General features: G+C 36.2%; 1 protein-coding gene across 6 annotated transcripts in view; it reads right to left on the bottom strand.

The window, feature by feature from the left end:
• Positions 1 to 5230: 5230 nt before the first annotated feature.
• LOC129002077 (zinc finger RNA-binding protein-like) overlaps positions 5231 to 19402 on the bottom strand; it is an 85268-nt gene continuing 71096 nt past the window's right edge. For 5 of the 6 annotated variants that reach the window (XM_054429603.1, XM_054429608.1, XM_054429607.1 and 2 more), the window contains exons 17-21: positions 18564 to 18661; positions 17747 to 17842; positions 14011 to 14220; positions 8574 to 8727; positions 5231 to 5756 (exon numbers count right to left, since the gene is read on the bottom strand). In XM_054429603.1, the coding sequence (XP_054285578.1) occupies positions 5686 to 5756; positions 8574 to 8727; positions 14011 to 14220; positions 17747 to 17842; positions 18564 to 18661 (629 nt within the window). In that variant the 3' untranslated portion in view covers positions 5231 to 5685. The remainder of the gene's footprint in view (positions 5757 to 8573; positions 8728 to 14010; positions 14221 to 17746; positions 17843 to 18563; positions 18662 to 19402) is intronic. The other variant, XM_054429606.1, reaches the window with a different exon arrangement.

Below are 19402 nucleotides of genomic sequence, written 5' to 3'. Positions count from 1 at the left end.
TTTTTTTGGTATCTACCTTTTTAGCCCAAGAGCCCATGACTGCCAGACCTTCGTCATTTTATAAAAGCTGAAAGTTTCTCAGCAAATGCTCCCAGTTCAGTTAAGAAAGATCTGCAACTATGACATTTGGATTTTGGTTACTTTGGCAACAAAAAGGTAACAAAGGTCTGAATTTTGCAAATAATCATCGTTATAGTATAAAGCTTGGTTTTTTCATATTTTCTTCAGAGGAATGTTAGAAATCATTTCCCCCATTGCCAGACACTTTGTGCGGTTTAAACCCTCTGCCAGACACCCTTAAAAACTAGGTATGACGAAGATTAATTTTCGTCATTTTATAAAAGCTGAAATTGATATATGTTATTTGGGGAGCTATCAAAAGACGTTTTCTCAAAAGCCAGACACTTTCGTTGGTAACTTCATCTAGCCAGACACTTTAAAGTCTGCCATAATAAGCTTAACTGTTACCTGCAAACAGTGCATTCAGTTCCAGTTTGGAACAGGTTTCTGTGCCAAATGTAAACGGTTAAATTACTTACTTTCTTCCTCACAGTCTGTTTTTATAATAAACCATATGTTTGATGTAATCATAATGTTATATTTGCATTTAATTGTTTGTTTAATCCTGCAGTGTTTTGAAAATATGTAATTATGTTCTAAAACCATTGGGCACAGAAAACTATTCCAAACTGTAACAGAAGTCACTGTTCGTATGTAGCAGTTAAGCCCACAACTACCTATTATATTACAACAGACTTTAAAAGTGTCTGGCCGTATGAAATAACCAACGAAAGTGTCTGGCTCTTGATGAAATGTCTCTTCATAGCTTCCCAAGTAACATATATCAAATTCAGCTTTTATACTATTATGTAAATTAACACAATTACGATTTGAAATAAGTTGTGATTTCACCCTGTTACATTTGGCGAAGAAACCAGTTAGTTCTATACTGGAACTGAAGTCACTGCTTGTAACTACTGTACCTATTATACTACTACAGTCCTATAAAGTGTCTGGCAAGATAAAATAACCAACGAAAGTGTCTGGCTCTTGAGGAAATGTCTCTTCATAGCTTCCCAAGTAACGTATATCAAATTCAGCTTTTATACTATGATATAAATACACGCAATTACGATTAGAAATAAGTTGTGATTTCACCGTTTACATTTGGCACAGAAACCTGTTCCAAACTGGAACTGAATTCACTGTTTGCAGGTAACAGTTAAGCTTATTACGGCAGACTTTAAAGTGTCTGGCTAGATGAAGTTACCAACGAAAGTGTCTGGCTTTTGAGAAATCGTCTTTTGATAGCTCCCCAAATAACATATATCAATTTCAGCTTTTATAAAATGACGAAAATTAATCTTCGTCATACCTAGTTTTTAAGGGTGTCTGGCAGAGGGTTTAAACCGCACAAAGTGTCTGGCAATGGGGGAAATGATTTCTAACATTCCTCTGAAGAAAATATGAAAGAACCAAGCTTTATACTATAACGATGATTATTTGCAAATTTCAGACCTTTGTTACCTTTTTGTTGCCAAAGTAACCAAAATCCAAATGTCATAGTTGCAGATCTTCCTTAACTGAACTGGGAGCATTTGCTGAGAAACTTTCAGCTTTTATAAAATGACGAAGGTCTGGCAGTCATGGGCTCTTGCTCTATTTAGTTCACAACTGGTGAACTAACTTAATTTGATAATTTAAAATAAATTGACAACTGACATACACACCCCAAGAGTATTTTGATTTGTTGGGGGTTTTTACAATAATAATCATTGTGACTGTTTTAAAGGCTATATATTACACACTATGAGTCAAGAAGCTACTAGCTGGATTTTTAACATGCTGCTTGTAAACTAGCTTAGTGTATTAGCACGGCCGCCTTTAACTAAGGCCGCAGCATTCGAAGTGGCAACACCGCATGGGATGGTTGACTGGCTGAGTGGCTACTCCACTTGACGCTCACGCCAGTCGCACCTCCGAGGATTAAAGCTAGGACGCAAATTATCTATTAATTTAGATGTTTTATATCTGAAAACACACATATCTGATAAACATGCAGTACTGAAAAGCCAAAATGCTCTCCTAGAATAACTTATGTAGTAATTTAGAAAGTATTAGACACTTCTGGAATACACAAGGTTCTTGCTAGAAATAGGCATGTTACTCTTGGTGCCGATGAGGGTCCGAATGGTGCTATGGCTTTAGAACCTACTAATATACTTAAGGCTATGTTCCCTGGTTGTATTGTTACTGAAGTGCAGCAGGAGGAGGTGAGTTCTGAGCGGCCAAATCTGGGCCGTCATGCCACCCATTCTATGTGGAGCACTGCTTGCCGCAGATGGGCTGTCAGTTTATTACGACCCTTCAAATCGCCGGGTCCTGATGAGGTAAGGCCTGTTTGCATACAGGAAGGTCTAGACATTATAATTCTCTCACTCTGTAAACTTTTCAGAGCAAGCTTAGCTTTGGGACACATTCCCTCAGGGTGGAGTAATTCTCGTATTGCATTTATTTCTAAACCAGGGAGGGATAGTTACACTGATTCCAAGTCATTCAGACCCATTTCTCTATCTTCTTTCTTCCTGAAGATCCTAGAAAAATTGGTCTTAAGATATATGATGGATACAGCTCTCAGGACAAACCCCATTCATACTAATCAGCATGCGTACGTCGCAGGAAGATCATGCGAGACAGCGCTGCACCAACTCGTAAGTAGACTTGAGAAAGCTCTAGAGAGCAGCCCTGGGTGCCTTTCTTGATATCAGGGTGCTTTTGATAACACTGGCACTCCAGGAATTCTTAATGCGGTGAGAGCTAGAGGATTTCACAAGATTATATGCAAGTGGATTAAATCCTTGCTTCACAGTAAGGTGGTCGACACACGGGAAGACTGAAACCCAACTAAAGTTGAACCAACTTTTTTGTGACGAGATTACGATTGCAGTTGCGTTGGTTAAATCCACACACGGGCGCAACTGTAGTTGAGTTGAGACAGTAAATGCCGGTTGCTTATCGACTGATCGCCGAACCGGTCCTCAACTGGTCGCATCGCAGTCGCACCGTGTGTACTGTCCCACTTAACTACATTAGTCGGGACGCTGGCGACTAGTTTGTCCAACTAGTTGCCGATTTCAGTTGGAAAACAGTCTTCCCGTGCGTCGTCGGCCTAAGTCCTTGCTTCATTATGGTCAGGCTCTCCATAATGATATAATCGAGGCAAGAACTACTCGAGGTTGCCCCCAGAGTGGGGTTCTATCTCCCCTCCTTTGGAATTTGGTAGCAAGACGACCTTAACCTTTTCAGTGCTAGGCCAATAATTCATATTTCGTAAGACTTATGTTTGCCTTTTAATTCCATTACCTGTTTTTGAATTTTAACTGTAATGTTGTCACTATTTTATTAATTAGGCTAATTTTGAATAATAAGACAATATAACAAAGATAAATCCCGGTATTTGTAGTAAACATCAAATAAAACTTAGTTTTTGTTGTAATTTTCCTGGTTTTCCTATGCATTTTTATGTTCTGATAGCATTGTTTGAAACCAAAATCTCATAAAATCAAAAGACATATAATTTACAATGTAATATTGAATTTAACTTTGATTTAGTTGGACGAGGTTATCGTAATATAGCCATTTTAGGGAAACTAATGTTTTGCAGCAAAGTCTCAGGAACACATTTATGATCACTGTTGTGTTTCAACTGAAAAATATCATCTAAATAGTCCATGACTGGTGCTGCTACCTAGTAACGCATTGAACAACCATCTGTAGCGCTATCTGTTTGCAATCGGTGGCGTCAGCTTAAATACCGGTTTTTGACTCCTCAGTCTTCAAGCACAGATAGCCGAGAAGGCTAGGGCGTGTGTCACTTGGCCAGTGGCATTCGTCTGCTCGGGTTCGAATCCCCTGTGTGGCAAATCATTGGTGACCTGTGTTTGTAGCGATATACTACAACACAACCACTGGGGCACAGTGAGGTGTTCATAATCCTTGGTTTAGACATACACCTCGAAATCATCGGATTGGGCGAATCTTTTAGCTAAGTGGTTGTTGGTGTATCCTATGAACATGCAGGTCACCAATGGCCGTTTTGCTACTTTTTGTTAAAATAACCTTCCTCTCTATATCCCTTAGAGATTTTTAAAACAACGATATATCGTTTCATAGCACTGAAAGGGTTAAAAGGACCCTCAATGAATGTGGGGTCCTTGCATTAGACTGATAATGTTGCAACCCTTGTGGTTGGGAAGTTCCACGGAACTATAAATGACCTCATGATCAGAGCTTTAAGGGTGGTGGACCGTTGGTGTCTCAAAGTTGGGCTCTCCATTAATCTCAGGAAAGTTGTAATGTCCCTTCATAAGAAAGAGGAAACTGAAAGGTATTGGCCCACTCTACTCTTTTAACATGTTCGCTTCGTGGCCCATCTATAGCGGGCGCATCCCCGGGGCGGCACAGCGTCGAACAAGCCTGATTGCCGGGTGATTGGCTTTCAAATATCGGTCTGATGAATAGCAAATGTGTGGTGATGTACTGTGTTACGACCGGAGTCGACGTAGTTCGCTAAAACACCCACAGATAGCAGCACTGCTTTGGATGTAGCCGGTACCATAGACAAAAAGAGTTAAATATAGACCGTCAGCCGTGCTGCGGTTACCATGGTTACCATAAGTTCCGGCGCACACCGCTGTAGTTTACGTAGCGCGTACGCTGTAACTACCGTGGCGATCCCAGCGGTGTGCGCCAGAACCAATGGTAACCGCAACACAGCTGACGGTCTATATTTAACTCTTTTTGTCTATGCCGGTACCATTGTATTTCCAATTGGAGAAAGACGGTACAACAAGTTGACTTCTAAGCTTGCCAGACGGGATTTTACGGGAAAATCTACTACCAACCTACACCACAACAAAAAGCATGTCAACCACTACCCGCTAACGTGGTATAGGTCCGCCTTCGACCGACGCTAAGCTCGCACTGACCAACAGATTGATATACTTCAGTGTGGGTTTTGGGTCAGTACTGGCCCGTCCGCAGCGAACGTGTGTATGGATGATCTCCAATCCCCTGAAAGACTCTCAATTGTGTGAACTTTCTTGATGAAGAAGATAATTGTATTACCATCCCATTATTGGGAATTGAGTTATGTCACTATTTTAAAATCAAATAACAAAAAATAATATTTTATACGGAATTTAACACGGTTGTAAACCAAAAACACACAAAAAGGAATAGTCATTTATTCAGAAATTATACAACTTTTACAATAACAAATAGGAATAGTGTCTATGAGCTTTAAAAAACTAAATTATTCTTTTCACTCTTAAAATATTTATCTAAAAAGGAAAACAAAGATATAACACAATAAGAAAAACATACCAGTAACTGAAAACATGATTAATGAGGTATAACTCTACCTACAGTCTAAACTAGGTGTATGTGTCAATGTGAAATAACATTTTGTTCATAGACTACAAATGATGGGTTATTGTATAAGATAGTTGGCCACCTGATAGCAGCTAAGTCTAGGAAGCAAGAGTGCCAAGATAAAAGTAATTGCAATACTGCACACGAAAATATACATGGACACTGACTAAGTAGCATCTTCTCAACATTGATACTGGGTGGACTGACACATATATTAGATATAATTAGGTGTATTCCAGTTAGCTTTTGGAATTACTTCTTGTCAGTTTCCATCTTGACGACGACCGCATCTCCGTCTTTTTTATCTTTTTTCCCATCACCAGCTGAAAAAGATGGTTCATTATTTTATTTCTTACTCTTATTCAAGATAACTTACTTCACCCCACACTTAAAGTACTTTAATTTCCATTTCATTCATAAACGCATGATGAACAAACCTAAAAATAAGAACAGAACAACCTAAAATATTTAAGTAAAATAATATATAAGTAGAACTTCTATAATTTTTTTCTATGACTGGGGTATGGCTCTAACATGAAAGAGATCAGTCAGTTGTGGATTGTCAGTTAACAAGATCTAATTAATGTTTGAACTGAAATATGAATAGGCAAAGCTGTATTGTTCTCAATGTTTTGACAAAACATTAAAGATAAACCAAATTTAAGGGTTGGGATGGGAACAAAGGGGTTATTGTTTTTTACAAATTGTATTTTTTTTTTTTAAAGTTATTTAGTTACCTAGGTTGAATATCATGTTAATGAGGAGGAAGAAAATGTAAGAAAAAATAAATCATACAATTACAAGTGATGTGTAAATTGAATTCTGGAGCAAACAAATAGGCTATGCCATTTTTTAAATAATTAGGCCTAATACTTAAATACTCCACTCGAATTGAAAAATTACTATACTCCCTAATGGTCAAACCGTTCCTTGAGCTTTGTGAAAACCTAAGAAATCTGTTTACTTGTCTCATAAGGACCGCTTTACCATAAATGTTTCATGTTTTCAATAACTGAATGCCACAGGCATGAATATTATGAAATAGGTATGGAATGCAAAATCACACAACCAACCAACAGTCTAAGCACATACCACTGCACAGCACAGAATTATATACACACACAATTATAGAAACAACACCTACAAGTTATAGCATGCACAGAAACAGACATGCAAAAAACAGAGCAGCAGACAAGAGAGTTTTACTTTAAATACTCTTTTAAATAAACTAGCTGTTGCCCACCCAAAATAGAATACAGTAATACAAACAAATAAGTACAGCTGAGGTATTTTAACATTAGGTATATGGAAAGTTCCCTTTAGAAAGGAATTACGACCTTAAAGGGCAATTTATGAAATAATGGATAGTTTTGCACAAGGTTTCTCGTCATGACGAACATTTTAAGTATATGGTTTATGGGGGTGTGACTTGTAGTTTTCTCAAAAGTTCATGGGTACTTTGGGCTTTATATCAGGAGAATGAGTTTCAGGAATTTGAAAATAATATATAAATATTGTTGAAGATCAATTCTAATGTCCATGAAAATATTGTTTAAATGTATTTGAATTTGGAACATATGGTATTATTTCATATGTTAAATAATATTAATAGTGTTTGTTCCAATGTTGTAAATAGTTGTTGATTAGTCTCCATTTTTGTAAGTAAAATTAATAACTAATCCAAGTCTAAAGCTTCCTACTATAGAGTGTAACAAATATGTGGAGAGAAGAACTGCTAGTGAGATTTAAAACGAAAAACGTTGGGCACATGCAATAGATAATAATAAAGAGGGGGTATTTGTAAATTAGCTATTTCATGCTCCAAAGGTTTTTTGTTTTAAATCTTACAAGTATTTATTCTCTCCACATATTTATAAATTATTTTACTTTTTAGTGCGTTTAGAAACTTGGTATTTAAAAAAAGTGTTTAATTTATAAATTATTTATGATCTGATCACATTTACACTGTTAAAAGAGCAACATAATTACTCTTTTACTTGTAGCAAGTATGAAAAATAACACTAAAACTGAGTGTGATATTCTTCTTAAAACAAAGATTTTTACAACTGATAGTCATTTAAGCATACTGCATGGATCATCTGATGGCAATTAAAAGTGTGTTAATGTCTTGGATACATTGATGTTTTTTTATGTTAATTTATACATACAGTAATTTTTTACCAAATTCATTTATTGATAACAAAAATAGAAAAATGTATTAGTAAATTTTTTTAGATCTGGTATTCAAGCCAAAACAAAGGATCCCCATGAGTACCCATAAACAGGAGAAAAAATTTAGTTGACATAAACCCTCCCCCATGTATTGAACAACATGAAACACATTCCAACACCAACTTCAAATGACAGTATAGTCCCACTATTCTGAACTAATTGGTACTGAACCCTGAACCCTAATTGGATTAGCTAGAAATTTGGAATAATCAGAATTTTGTAACAGTCAATCATTGCGATCACTTTGTGATGTTTGCAGTCTTGCAGCGATTCAGGGAGACAAAGATGATGATACCCCAGATGTTCATGCTTTCGTCGTGACTGTTTCCATTTTGTGGTGATAGAAATGTTTAAGATTTCGCCATGAAATTATAGGAGTTTTTTATCAATTCAGAAAGCGACTGGAAAATGAGATAAAAAATTTAGCTCCAGTCGATATTTAGCGGGAGTCGATGACGATATCTCTGCGACCGCATTTCGCAGATGCTTAAGATTTTCCCACTAACGTCAACAAATAAGTAATGTCCAAACTTTAGTTTGCAATATGAACATTTTTGGAATAGCGGGACTCTACTTTATACAACAGGACAGATGAAAGTCTACTTCACTTCCACAACATACAGTCAATGCTGAGAATACCTTCTGATAACCCACATTGCATAGCATGGTTATTTTTCTGAGCATTTTAAATGCTCGTTTAGTTTAAATGTATGTTATGGCACTTTGTCCTGTTAGTACAATTTTTACTAGGAAATATTTTATATAGGTAGCTGGTTTATGGCATCTCTTGGAGCAGTGTGAGTACAAAACAAGTACCTGTAGCCTATAATGTAATTTGTATAGGAACACAACAAATAAATCTAAGGACAGCAAGATACAAGCAGGATACCTACAACCAGTGAGCTCACCTTCAGAATCATTACCTTCCCCATTGCTGTTGTCTCGTCTGCGCTTGCGGCCGAATCGGTAATTGTTGTATTTTGGAGTGAACTTGGGTTGTGGCAGCATCTCCATTCCTAGCACCTGATGAATCTGGCGGAACGCAAACAGCCTCAGCGCAGTCTGGAACAAACAAAAATAAGCTTTACATATATTATTACTTTACTTTCAACAGAAACATTCCTAAAAACGTAATTATTGCTTTCCTGGATATATATAAATCTATATTTAGGCCTAACCCGGGGGCTCGGGTAATCGAGAGTGTACTGTACAGCAATAAATCATGCAAAAAACTAAACACAATAGAAAGTCTAGTTAGCTACTGATAGTTATAGGCTTCTTCTACATGCTGTTTCAGGACAGATGAATGTCGATAACAACATTAGATAACTACATTGCTTATTCTTTCTCGGGTTTCTCTTCCTTCATCCACACATTCAACAAGTTGCCATGGTTACTAATCACCCGATAACAGGATACTGAAGTTGTCATGGTTACTAAATCACCCAAACCCAAACTTTTGTGACATAACAAGCGCAGAACAGACAGATGTGTAATGAGCATACGATTGTCAGTGCTTTGGCCTTGAAGCTGTCGATAATAAACTGGGATGTTTAAAAAATCCATAATGTGGGTTACCCACTGCATATAAATAATAATCAGAACTAGTTAAATACACAATGTATTTCTGTATGTATTTTTGCATGGATAATGAGGCTACGTTAACAAAATTTATTGACCACGGTAGATCCGTCCCTGGTTAATTTAGGTCCAACTGTTAAATAAAAATAGAAAACAAAAATGTTGAACAGGAAAAAAGTTTACTCAGTTTAAAATTGAAAATTTTAACATTTTTAAGCTTTAACTCAAATTTAGTAACCCTCCTATGCTAAAATTTTCACAAATAATCTTGAGTAAAACTTTATGGTTTCGTCTTCCGCATAAATAAAATAGTTTTGATATGAAATGTTAACAAATGCATACCGCTAGATGACTTAAATCAATTTAAGGTATGCTTCTGTTTGTTTATGTACGCCAAGCGTATAACTGGACTTATCAAAAACAGCAAGCCAGTAAAATATTGGCAATAATAATTTTAACTGGATACTAGAATCCATTTCTTCAACAAAATACTTTTTGTAGAACAAAATAAGACATTTAAAAATAAATAGTATTAAACTGTGTCTCTAACCTCACCAGTGTGGTTTGACTTAAAGAGTACTCATAGCAACATTTCATGAGGGGAAATATTTTTAGTTGGAACTTAACAGTTGTAGACACTCTGACCTTCAAATATCCGCAATTGTTTAGGATAATTAATTGTCCTTACTGAAGTAATTCAGTTTTTTAAGGAAAGCCTCCGGGCCTGGATATTTTAATGTCTTCTGTGTTTTCCCGATCAACAAAAGGGGACTAATTTAGATTTGCGACTGATGGTGTGGCAACCGCAGGACATGAGGACGATGGTGCTGCTAACGCGGGACAAGTTGACAATAACACCATGATTGCACGTGATGTTCAAGATGGCGCAGAGATCGCGGATTACAGTCATGATGACATTGTGATAGGTGCACATAGCAAATTTATGATAACTAAAACATGTACTGCTTTTCTACAAGTAATCATATCAGGCCTTAAAACAATAGTTTTTAAAAATGTAGGGATAATTTAATTTAAATACCTGTTAGTTATTAGCTAGCAGCAGTGTTCATTAGATTAATGTTTCACAATAAATTATACCAAAAATAACTGGACAGGACCGATTTACTTTTTCACTTTGGGGTCACTAGAGGCCAAAAACACCATCTGTTCATCAAATTCATATATATATATATATATATATATATATATATTAGGGGTGGGCGAGTACTCGACCTTCGAGTAATTACTCGAGTTTTTTCAAATACTCGATCTCGAGTCGAGTAGTAATTACTACTCGAAACGAGTAGTTATAAATAGTGCCAATTCACGATTTTCTACATCCATATTTAATAAATGATATTTTGTTTTGTGTTGATGCCTTATTTAATCCCCATTCCTACAAAAAACAACTATCTAACCTCATATAGGTTAGACCAGCGTAAACCAAATGTTCAACAAACACCCATCGTCATTCGGCAGAGCTAGCAAGAGGACTACTACTACTAACAACAGACTTTCACTTTCCTACAACAGTCAACAATACGTCTCGATAACGATACAGTAAGTTGAAATAAAGCATTGAATGAATCTATCGAATTGCAATAGTCGATAGTCAACAAGGGAGTCTCGTGACTAGTAGGCCTAACAATGGCAGACGATTCTTGAAGATATTATAAAGTACAGTATCAGATTTAGTTTGAACTGCCATAAAAATATTTTATACCAAAATATAGAAATAAAAAAATATTTTATACCAAAATATAGAAATAAACAAATAAAAATAACCTATTGTAGCATAATATTTTTTCAAATTAATCGGTGTTTGTGTTTAGTTTTACAAACCGATAAGTTACTGCAAGGAACATCGATGCATCTGAATGACGCAATCTCATTGGGTCTAGGCAAATGGCAGAAAGAAAAGATCAGTTCCACTTTAAACTCAGTGTTGCCAGATGGACGATAATTTTTGTACTTTTACAACTGTGGTATTGGCGTAAACAAACTATAAGTATAATTTTCTAATGAGTTTACATAAACATGATTTAAATTAGTCATTTTTACAAAATAAAAGCTATAACAATTTTATGATAATTTTGCCGACATTCACAATAATGGTGTAATGATAAATATGGCAACGTCAGCCCTGCAAAACAGCTGTTTGATGGGAAAACAAAGCAGAAGCAGGCAGCAGGAGCAGGCCGACTAGAGAGAGAGAGAGATAAAGATGGTGACGCATGGCAACAACAAGAACAAAACAAAACAATGGATTGGAGTGAAGTTATGTCAACGTCAGTTTTGGATGTTTTTACTTTGAAGTGAATTTGTAACTTAAAATAAAATTGATTTTGTTAGTGGAAGTTTAATAGAAAGTAAAATAAACATATTCTGTATGTGATTTTGATTGTGCAATTTTCAATCTGGTGGCAGAAACATGACAACTACAGTTTGAATTGTAACTTAACCTAGAAAATGTGAGTTTATAAAGAAAGGCCAAATAGGCTATACCAGGCTACAGTGAAATGCGTTTTAATTTTAAATTAAGTGTTTAATGTGGGATTTTATTTCGAGATAATAGGCCTACTATGTTTTTATTTGATTTTTTCAGTCTGCCAGAGACGAGTGACTTGATCATTTTTATAAATGTACTGAGTGAAGAGGATAGCCCTAGTACCCATAACCTTCAAACTTCAGACAGATGAAGTGCTTATCCAAGTGATTACCTATTTTAAAATACCTCATTGATGTTTTTAACTTGTGATACAATATGTAGTTTGATATAAGTTTTCTGTTAAATAAATAAATTTATTTTTATTTTTATAAATTCTGTTTCTTATTTGAATTGAAATTATTCTTAAAGTTAGGTACCTTATTAAGTTAGTTAGTTAGGTTGATTATCATGTTAGTGAGGAGGAATTAAAGGCAAGAAGAAATAAAACACACAATAACAAGTGATGTGTAGGCCTAAATAATTTAATGCTGCAGCCAACAAGTAGTCTAGGCCAAATTTTTTATTAGGCCTAAGGTAGGAGCATAGATTAAACATACTAGGGAGTATGTTTAATCTATGGTAGGAGGTACTAATAATTAGTAACCATATAACTTAGAAAATTTGGTATAAGTACTTAAACTACCTATTTAGGCCTAGGCAGGGTTTAGGCTAGGATGAAATTTTTTCAGCAAAATGCTGCAAACTCTCTGCAAAGACAAAAACTAAGTTAGGCCTAACTGTAGAAAAAATATTATTGAATAACTTAAGCATTTAAAACAAAAAATTCCAGTAGGCTAATATTACATTTGTTTGAACATTACATCTTTCAATTTTATTTGTAGAAAATTTGCCATAGGCCTAGCCTGCAAAACAATGTAAACTTAGCATTTTTAAGTTGTCAATAGCAAGATGCTAAAAATACTACCGCAGCATAAACCCTGGGCCTAGGCCTACTTAACGCGCAACTACTCGACTCGACTCTCGAGTTTTTACTCAAATACTCGACTCGGCTTGACTCGAATTGAAAAATCACTACTCGCCCACCCCTAATATATATATATATATACACAGGGTGATTAAAGGAGGCCACCATTGGTATAACGTTAAGAATTAGAGAAAACTTAATATGGGGGACATTCCTTTATTTTTGTGGCAGTTAAAAATATTATTTTAGTTTTTCGAAATTAAACTGCCATTTTCCAATATGGCAGCCAACTTGGAAATTTCTTCTGGAACACACTATATTTTATTATGTTTTCGGGTAGAACATGCAATTTAAATATGTTTTTATTCTTGATAATTTTTCTACAAAGCTAATCAATGTTTACGAGTTACAGCCTAAGAAAAAAATCACTTCCTGTGTACATTTTGCATCATGTAGCTGCTGAACCAGTAAGTTTAGAGTGAAAATGCAAAGATTAACACGTTCGCTGCGGGCCATCAAACAGCAGGCGTAGCCCCAGTGCGGCGCAGCCCGCAGCGTCGAACAAACCCGATTGCCGGGTGATTGGCTCTCATATTTCGGTATGACGAATAGCAAATAACGTGCGGTGATGTCCTGTTTTATAACAAGAGTCGACGTAGTTCGCTAAACACTCACATATAGCAGCACTGCTTGGAACGTAGCCGGTCCCATCGTATTAACAATTGGAGGGAGAAAGACGGGACAAAAAGTTGATTTTTAAGTTTGCCAGACGGGGATTTTATGGGGAAATTTTACTACCAACCTACAACACAACAAAAAGCAAGTCACCCACTACACGCTAACGTGGAAACATTCTGCAAAGGGTCGTAAACAAACGCACGTGGCGCGCTCGCCCACCCCCATCCCGCCCCGCCTACTGATAACGCGACAAAAATAGAAACCAAGGTCACCACGGTCATTCAACTGTGTCAACGCAGGTGGCTACAAAGTATTAGTTCGAAATATCAAACGGCTGAGCCACAGGAAAATATTGAAGTTCAGGAGGACCCAAGTATCCATATGGATACCGCCGCCTCTACGTGATGGACTCCAGGTATCCATATGGATACCGCCGCACCCAATGTGTTAAAAATAAGTCTTCAAATTGGATCTACATTATTAAAAGACCATAAAATACATAAAAAATATCGATTCTATTATTTAAAAAATGGCAGCAAACTTGAAAAGTGGAAAACTATGTATATAGATTAAACTATGTTGATATAGTTTAATGTAGCAATTAGCATTTCACACAGTTGAAAGTTATAAGTTATAATCTATATGTGTACTATGAGTCAAGGGGATAGTCTACCTGAGCGCTGGCTGTGAGGTCCTCCCTCTGTTGCGCAGTGAGACTGCCAGCTGCATCTACAGGTTCCTTCTCACAAGGGTCCAGTAGTCCCGGGCCTCCTGGCAGCAAGATACCTGACGACAGAGCCTCTAGGATGCGACGCAGAGCTTCTCCTGGAGGCATCGGCCCTCCTGCAGAACTCAACACCTTCTCTGTCAGCAACTCCATGGCCTGCCAACCAACACTGTGTTGAGCAACTGCATTGATGGACAACATTTAGCCTATTTTAAATTGAAATACCCCCTCCCCTGCAACAAACCTGTAGAGACTATACGAATTTCTGTTTATTTGATTTAATTTGAGAGAATTTCCCTATAGGGAAGTAGCTATTACCATAGGTGGCATGGTAAGACCTAGGCCCGGGACCGATTCACTTTTTCATTTTGATGTCAGAGACCAAAAACGTCATTCGCTCAAATTTATATATAGCCTACCCTACACATATACTAGGGGTCTGCGGTGCACCGAAAAAGTCGGTACGGTATGGTACAATCTTAATTACCGTCATCGGTGGTTGGTTCTGGGCTAGTGATGGGCGATACGGACGCGTATCGCGATACAGCAATACGATACATATCGGAAAAAAATATCATATCGCCGTATTGAATCGGGCGTCTGTATCGCGATACGTGAATCGTATCGTCAAAAATATCAAAAAACGATACGTATCGTTTCCCCCCCCCCTACCTAACCTAGATACGGCAAATGTATTTAAGTACCTGGGGACCGAGCTTTGCTCGGGCAAAATCATTAGTTTACTCTGAAAATAGTCTTAGTATTGCAGATACATTAATCCATTCCCACACTACTGCACACCGCTCGCTTTAACTACTTCCTTCACAACTCCCTACGTCTTGGACCTGTTTCCCTTTCCTTCCCATAGCATTTTAGGATTGCAGATACATTAATGTAATGTAATTGCCACAGACAGCGTTGACAGTTCCCACACTCTGCACTGCACTGCTAGCTAGGCTAGATAGAACGCTAGTGGAAATGGACTGGAGACTGGACTGGGATGGGACTACTGGTAGCCTACATTATCAAGTAAAAACCAAAAATATAGACGCTAGTGAAAATGGACTGTAGGAGACTGGACTGGGATGGGACTGGTACATTATCAAGTGAAAACAAAAAATATAGAAGTCAAAAAATCCTATTTCAAACTACGCATCCACAGAGTACAGATTTTGCAGTTTGCTCGGCCTGCGCAAAAAAGCTTAAAAATATCGTTTTGACATGAATCGTATCGCTCTTTGTGCCGATATTAATACAAATATCGTTTTAGGCGATACGATACGTATCGTTTTTTAAATATCGTATCGTCCCTCGCGTATCGCGATATTCCGATATGATACGATACGTATCGCACATCACTATTCTGGGCACATAAAAGTCTTATCAGATGTTTGTTTACGATCTTCATAATTTATTACTAGGGTGATGATGCAATAAAAACCCATTAGCAGTCCCAAATCCATTAACATTTTATCACGACAATAACTTATTCAAAGTACTTCCAAGAACTATCGAGTTTTATTACTTTTATTCCTTTACGACTTTCCCCAATTCTATTTGATCATAAAAGTAATAGTTTTATGATGGCTGTAAATTTCATCTCTAATTCAGTCAGTATTTTCTGAATATTCAATTTGCCGCTGGCCATTGCCTACTGCCATAAAACATTTTATGGCTTCATATTAAACTTGTAACTAATCTACAATCTTATTTTATTAGTTAAGATATTTGTTATGGATATTTTATCCTTCTTTGATGAAACCACAAGCGTAGTAGTAGTAGTAGTAGTAGTAGTAGTAGTAGTAGTTGTTGTTGTTTGCATAATTTTTTTTGTTATTCAATCCTACTCGGTCTTAAATTATGTCATTGCATTTTCTGTATCTTGTCTTATATTGTTGGATGTGGCTGTTAATAAGGTTTGAATGTTTTTTGTTTCCTATATTTTTGTTGTTGTGTTGAAGGTACTTTATGCAATCTAAATCTTATGAACTAGAATTATGATAGTGATTTTGCTACCCTCATTGTAACCTACTCAATTTATATAGGCCATCCTAATTACTTAGAGAGTATATTGTATTTTGACTCTTTTGAAGAGCTTTAAAATATACTAAGAAAATTTGATTGAGTCTGAGATGAACTAATGATTGATACATGTGGATATTAACTTTGTAAATGAAAAGACAATAATATTACTCTGTGCTAATCCAAATTTTAGTTTCAGAAAAATCTTTGCAAGAGATGTATCCATCTTATAATTAGTTTTCAAGCTGATAAAAAAGATACTCTTTGCCATCATAACATCCTGTTTTTCATTGTCATCTGATGAATGTGAAAATAGCTGGCAACTACACTGTTTTCATACTGAATGCTTTTATGTTTTTAAAAGTTTAAAAAACAACTAGACATTGTGTTGGTTAGAAATAATTGACCAGTTGTGTGAAATTATCTGATCAATTAATGCTTCAAACTCAAACATGTTTATTCCTAAACATTCTTATCCTGATTTTAAAACCATTTTATCATGGCTATTCAAAGTATCTCAGAGTAAAATAGGTAAAGCCTTTATCTTAACTGTGATTTTTCTTGACACAAGCCTCGTAGGCCTAGGAGTAAAAGGTTTTAATAATGTGTGGTACAGTAATTGTTGTTAGTTAAACCATGAATGTAGGATACTATCCATTTTCATAGTAATGTCAATGTATTAAAATAAAAAATAATGGTTTAAATACAGTTCTGAAAAGAAAACCGCAAAAATAAGGTTAGCCGCGTACCGTACCGATTTTGTACCGAGAACCGAGGTACAAAATATTGTACCGTACCGAACCGTACCGACCTTAAATTTTATGTACCGCAGACCCCTAACATATACATATATGTGTGTGTGTGTGTCTGTAAACGCGATAACTTAAGTTATTTTTGTTGGATTTTTTTTTAAAGGTGTAAGGAGGGATAAACTTGAATGAGTTCGCAGCATGGGAACGGGGTTTTATGGGGTAAAAATAGGGTTTTTTCCATTGTTGACCCACAAAACACAAAATTTCTCAACTTTTCCTAAACCTTTTTAAAGAGCTTAAAAAACAAAAAATTTAGTATACAAAAGTAGTTTTGTAAGGCTATTGGTCACGAAAAAATTCAAAAAATTGTAAATTTAAATTTTTCATGTTATTCTTATAGAGAACATTGTAAAATGTAGTATTTTAGTTGTTTAAGGATATATTTTGATCAGACTTGGCAATTAGTTTCCTTGTAACAGCAAACCTAGGTACTCGTTAAACCTTATGTTATTTAAATCGAAGGTATCGAGGTATCGAGAATCGGAATCGGCCCATCCCTAATCCTAACTGATATCACCATGTTTCCTATGCGTAATAGTTATTTTTAATAAGGTAGTCCTAAATAATATTTGTTTTCTTATACTGATGTTTTTATTGATGATTTTTATTAAAAGATTTTAAATATTCCTGCCAGTTATTACTATTTTTGGTATTTTACCAGTCATCTGTCATAAATCAGTAGGTATTTACAATGTAACAAAATGAGGTTAAAATTGCGAACGTGCATTTCCCGATATGTATGAGAAGAGAAATCCCGTCTCGATCTCATCTCAAAATTTTATGAGAAATAATATACAAAGTAGTGTAGGCCTACCATGACTTTACCCACTGCTTAGTGATATACTTACCCAGGGGTTGAGTGGAGCCCAGGTGGGGTTCCTACGACACAAGTCTCGTAGAATCCTGATGATCATCACACAGCTCTGCAGACCAGTAGCCCTAGCCTGCATAACAAACTGCTGGTTAAACAATCACACGTCACAGTCACAAACCACTTCTAACAACTAGTTTACCTTCTACCGCCAATTGGTCTAATGAAATACTTTGAAAAATTAAATTTTGAAAAAGAATTGACTATACTTTCCAGCCTTGTTTATATTACTTTGAGAACATTTGAGGCTACTTGCAGCATGAATTGTTTATACAATAATTGTGTCAAGATAATAACTGTACTGAAACATTTTTTAATCAAAAAGAAACTGTTCTTAATCATAAGACTACACTAAGTAAACAACACAAACTGAATGTCTTTATAGAGTGATGAGTTGAACCCCTTCACATAGCTTTTGCAAGCAAAAATTGTTACGAGTAGGGACTAACCTTCATTTAAAAAGGTTCCAGATGAAATCCACTTGTTTTGCTATTTACTATTGTAATGCAAGACTTCAAACATTTTTATCAAAAGATATTAATGTCTGACTGTTTTAGTTAACCTCAATATAAAAATTTATCTCTATAAATGAAAACAAAACTTTTCTTCGCAACTCGCAACAAACCTTTTTGCGTCTAAATAAATGTGTGAAAAACATTGACCAAATATTTTGTGGATGTCTAAACGAATCGACAACTGTGTGACATTGAGAAAGCGCTGGGGGTTTAAAACATCACTCAGTTACAAAAAGTCAAGGCTGGGAAGCGGAAGTAGAAGTAGTAAGTGATGCCAACCTGGAACCATTTGGCATGCCTGAGAGCAGCCAAAGCGTCCAAACATTTCTGCTTGCTGAGCACATCGGGCGGATCCTTTGGCGGCGACGAGACACCATCTGCAGACAAGGGTGTTTGACCATAAAGGAACAATAGTGAATTGCGTTCCAACGCTACGCTTGCGTTCCAACGCCATTCAACTGTGAGAGGCTACACCATCGCGTTGCATGGTCTATGGACTCAGAGTTTACTCTTTATTCCTATAAAGTTTCTATTGTGTTTTTATCTTTCAAAAACATCATTAAACAAATGAAAAATTAATAAAAAACTTTTCTCCCATTTAATTCACAAGCAAATGTTTGTAGGTAAAAAGTCTCCAAAACATGTATACGTGTAGTCTTAAAAGGTGTTATACAATAAAACAGTATTAAACTTATACCAACTGCACTACTGTTGACGAAAATAAAAACCTTAAAGAGCGAATAACTAACCTTCCCCAAAAGGATAAATTGAAAGTACACTTAACTGATGCCCTGAACCATGCAACTGTTCTGGACACACAAGCCCTAATAACAAACAACTAGAGCATAAAATTTGAGTGATAACACGTTCGCAAGTTTTTTAACTCCTATCTTGCTTTATTCCTAAAGCAACAGCAATAATTTTAAGACTTGAAATTTCCGTCCTAAACCTCTCTAGGTGCACTAATGCCATGGATTCGCCTCACACTTTTTATGGTCAAAAATCCTTGGTCCCTCAACCAGACCCAGTATTGGAACACCTGGAAGCTTAAAAGTAGCAATATTACATGTGACAGCAAAACTACATGTGAAATGCTGATAAAGGAGTTCCTTCTACGA

Source organism: Macrosteles quadrilineatus, unplaced genomic scaffold (assembly GCF_028750875.1).
Source record: "Macrosteles quadrilineatus isolate MER2022 unplaced genomic scaffold, UCM_ALF_1.0 Scaffold_9__3_contigs__length_116548681, whole genome shotgun sequence".
NCBI classification, from domain to species: domain Eukaryota; kingdom Metazoa; phylum Arthropoda; class Insecta; order Hemiptera; family Cicadellidae; genus Macrosteles; species Macrosteles quadrilineatus.
Note: the sequence above shows the minus strand (reverse complement) of the source record. Positions and strands in the feature narration are given on the sequence as shown.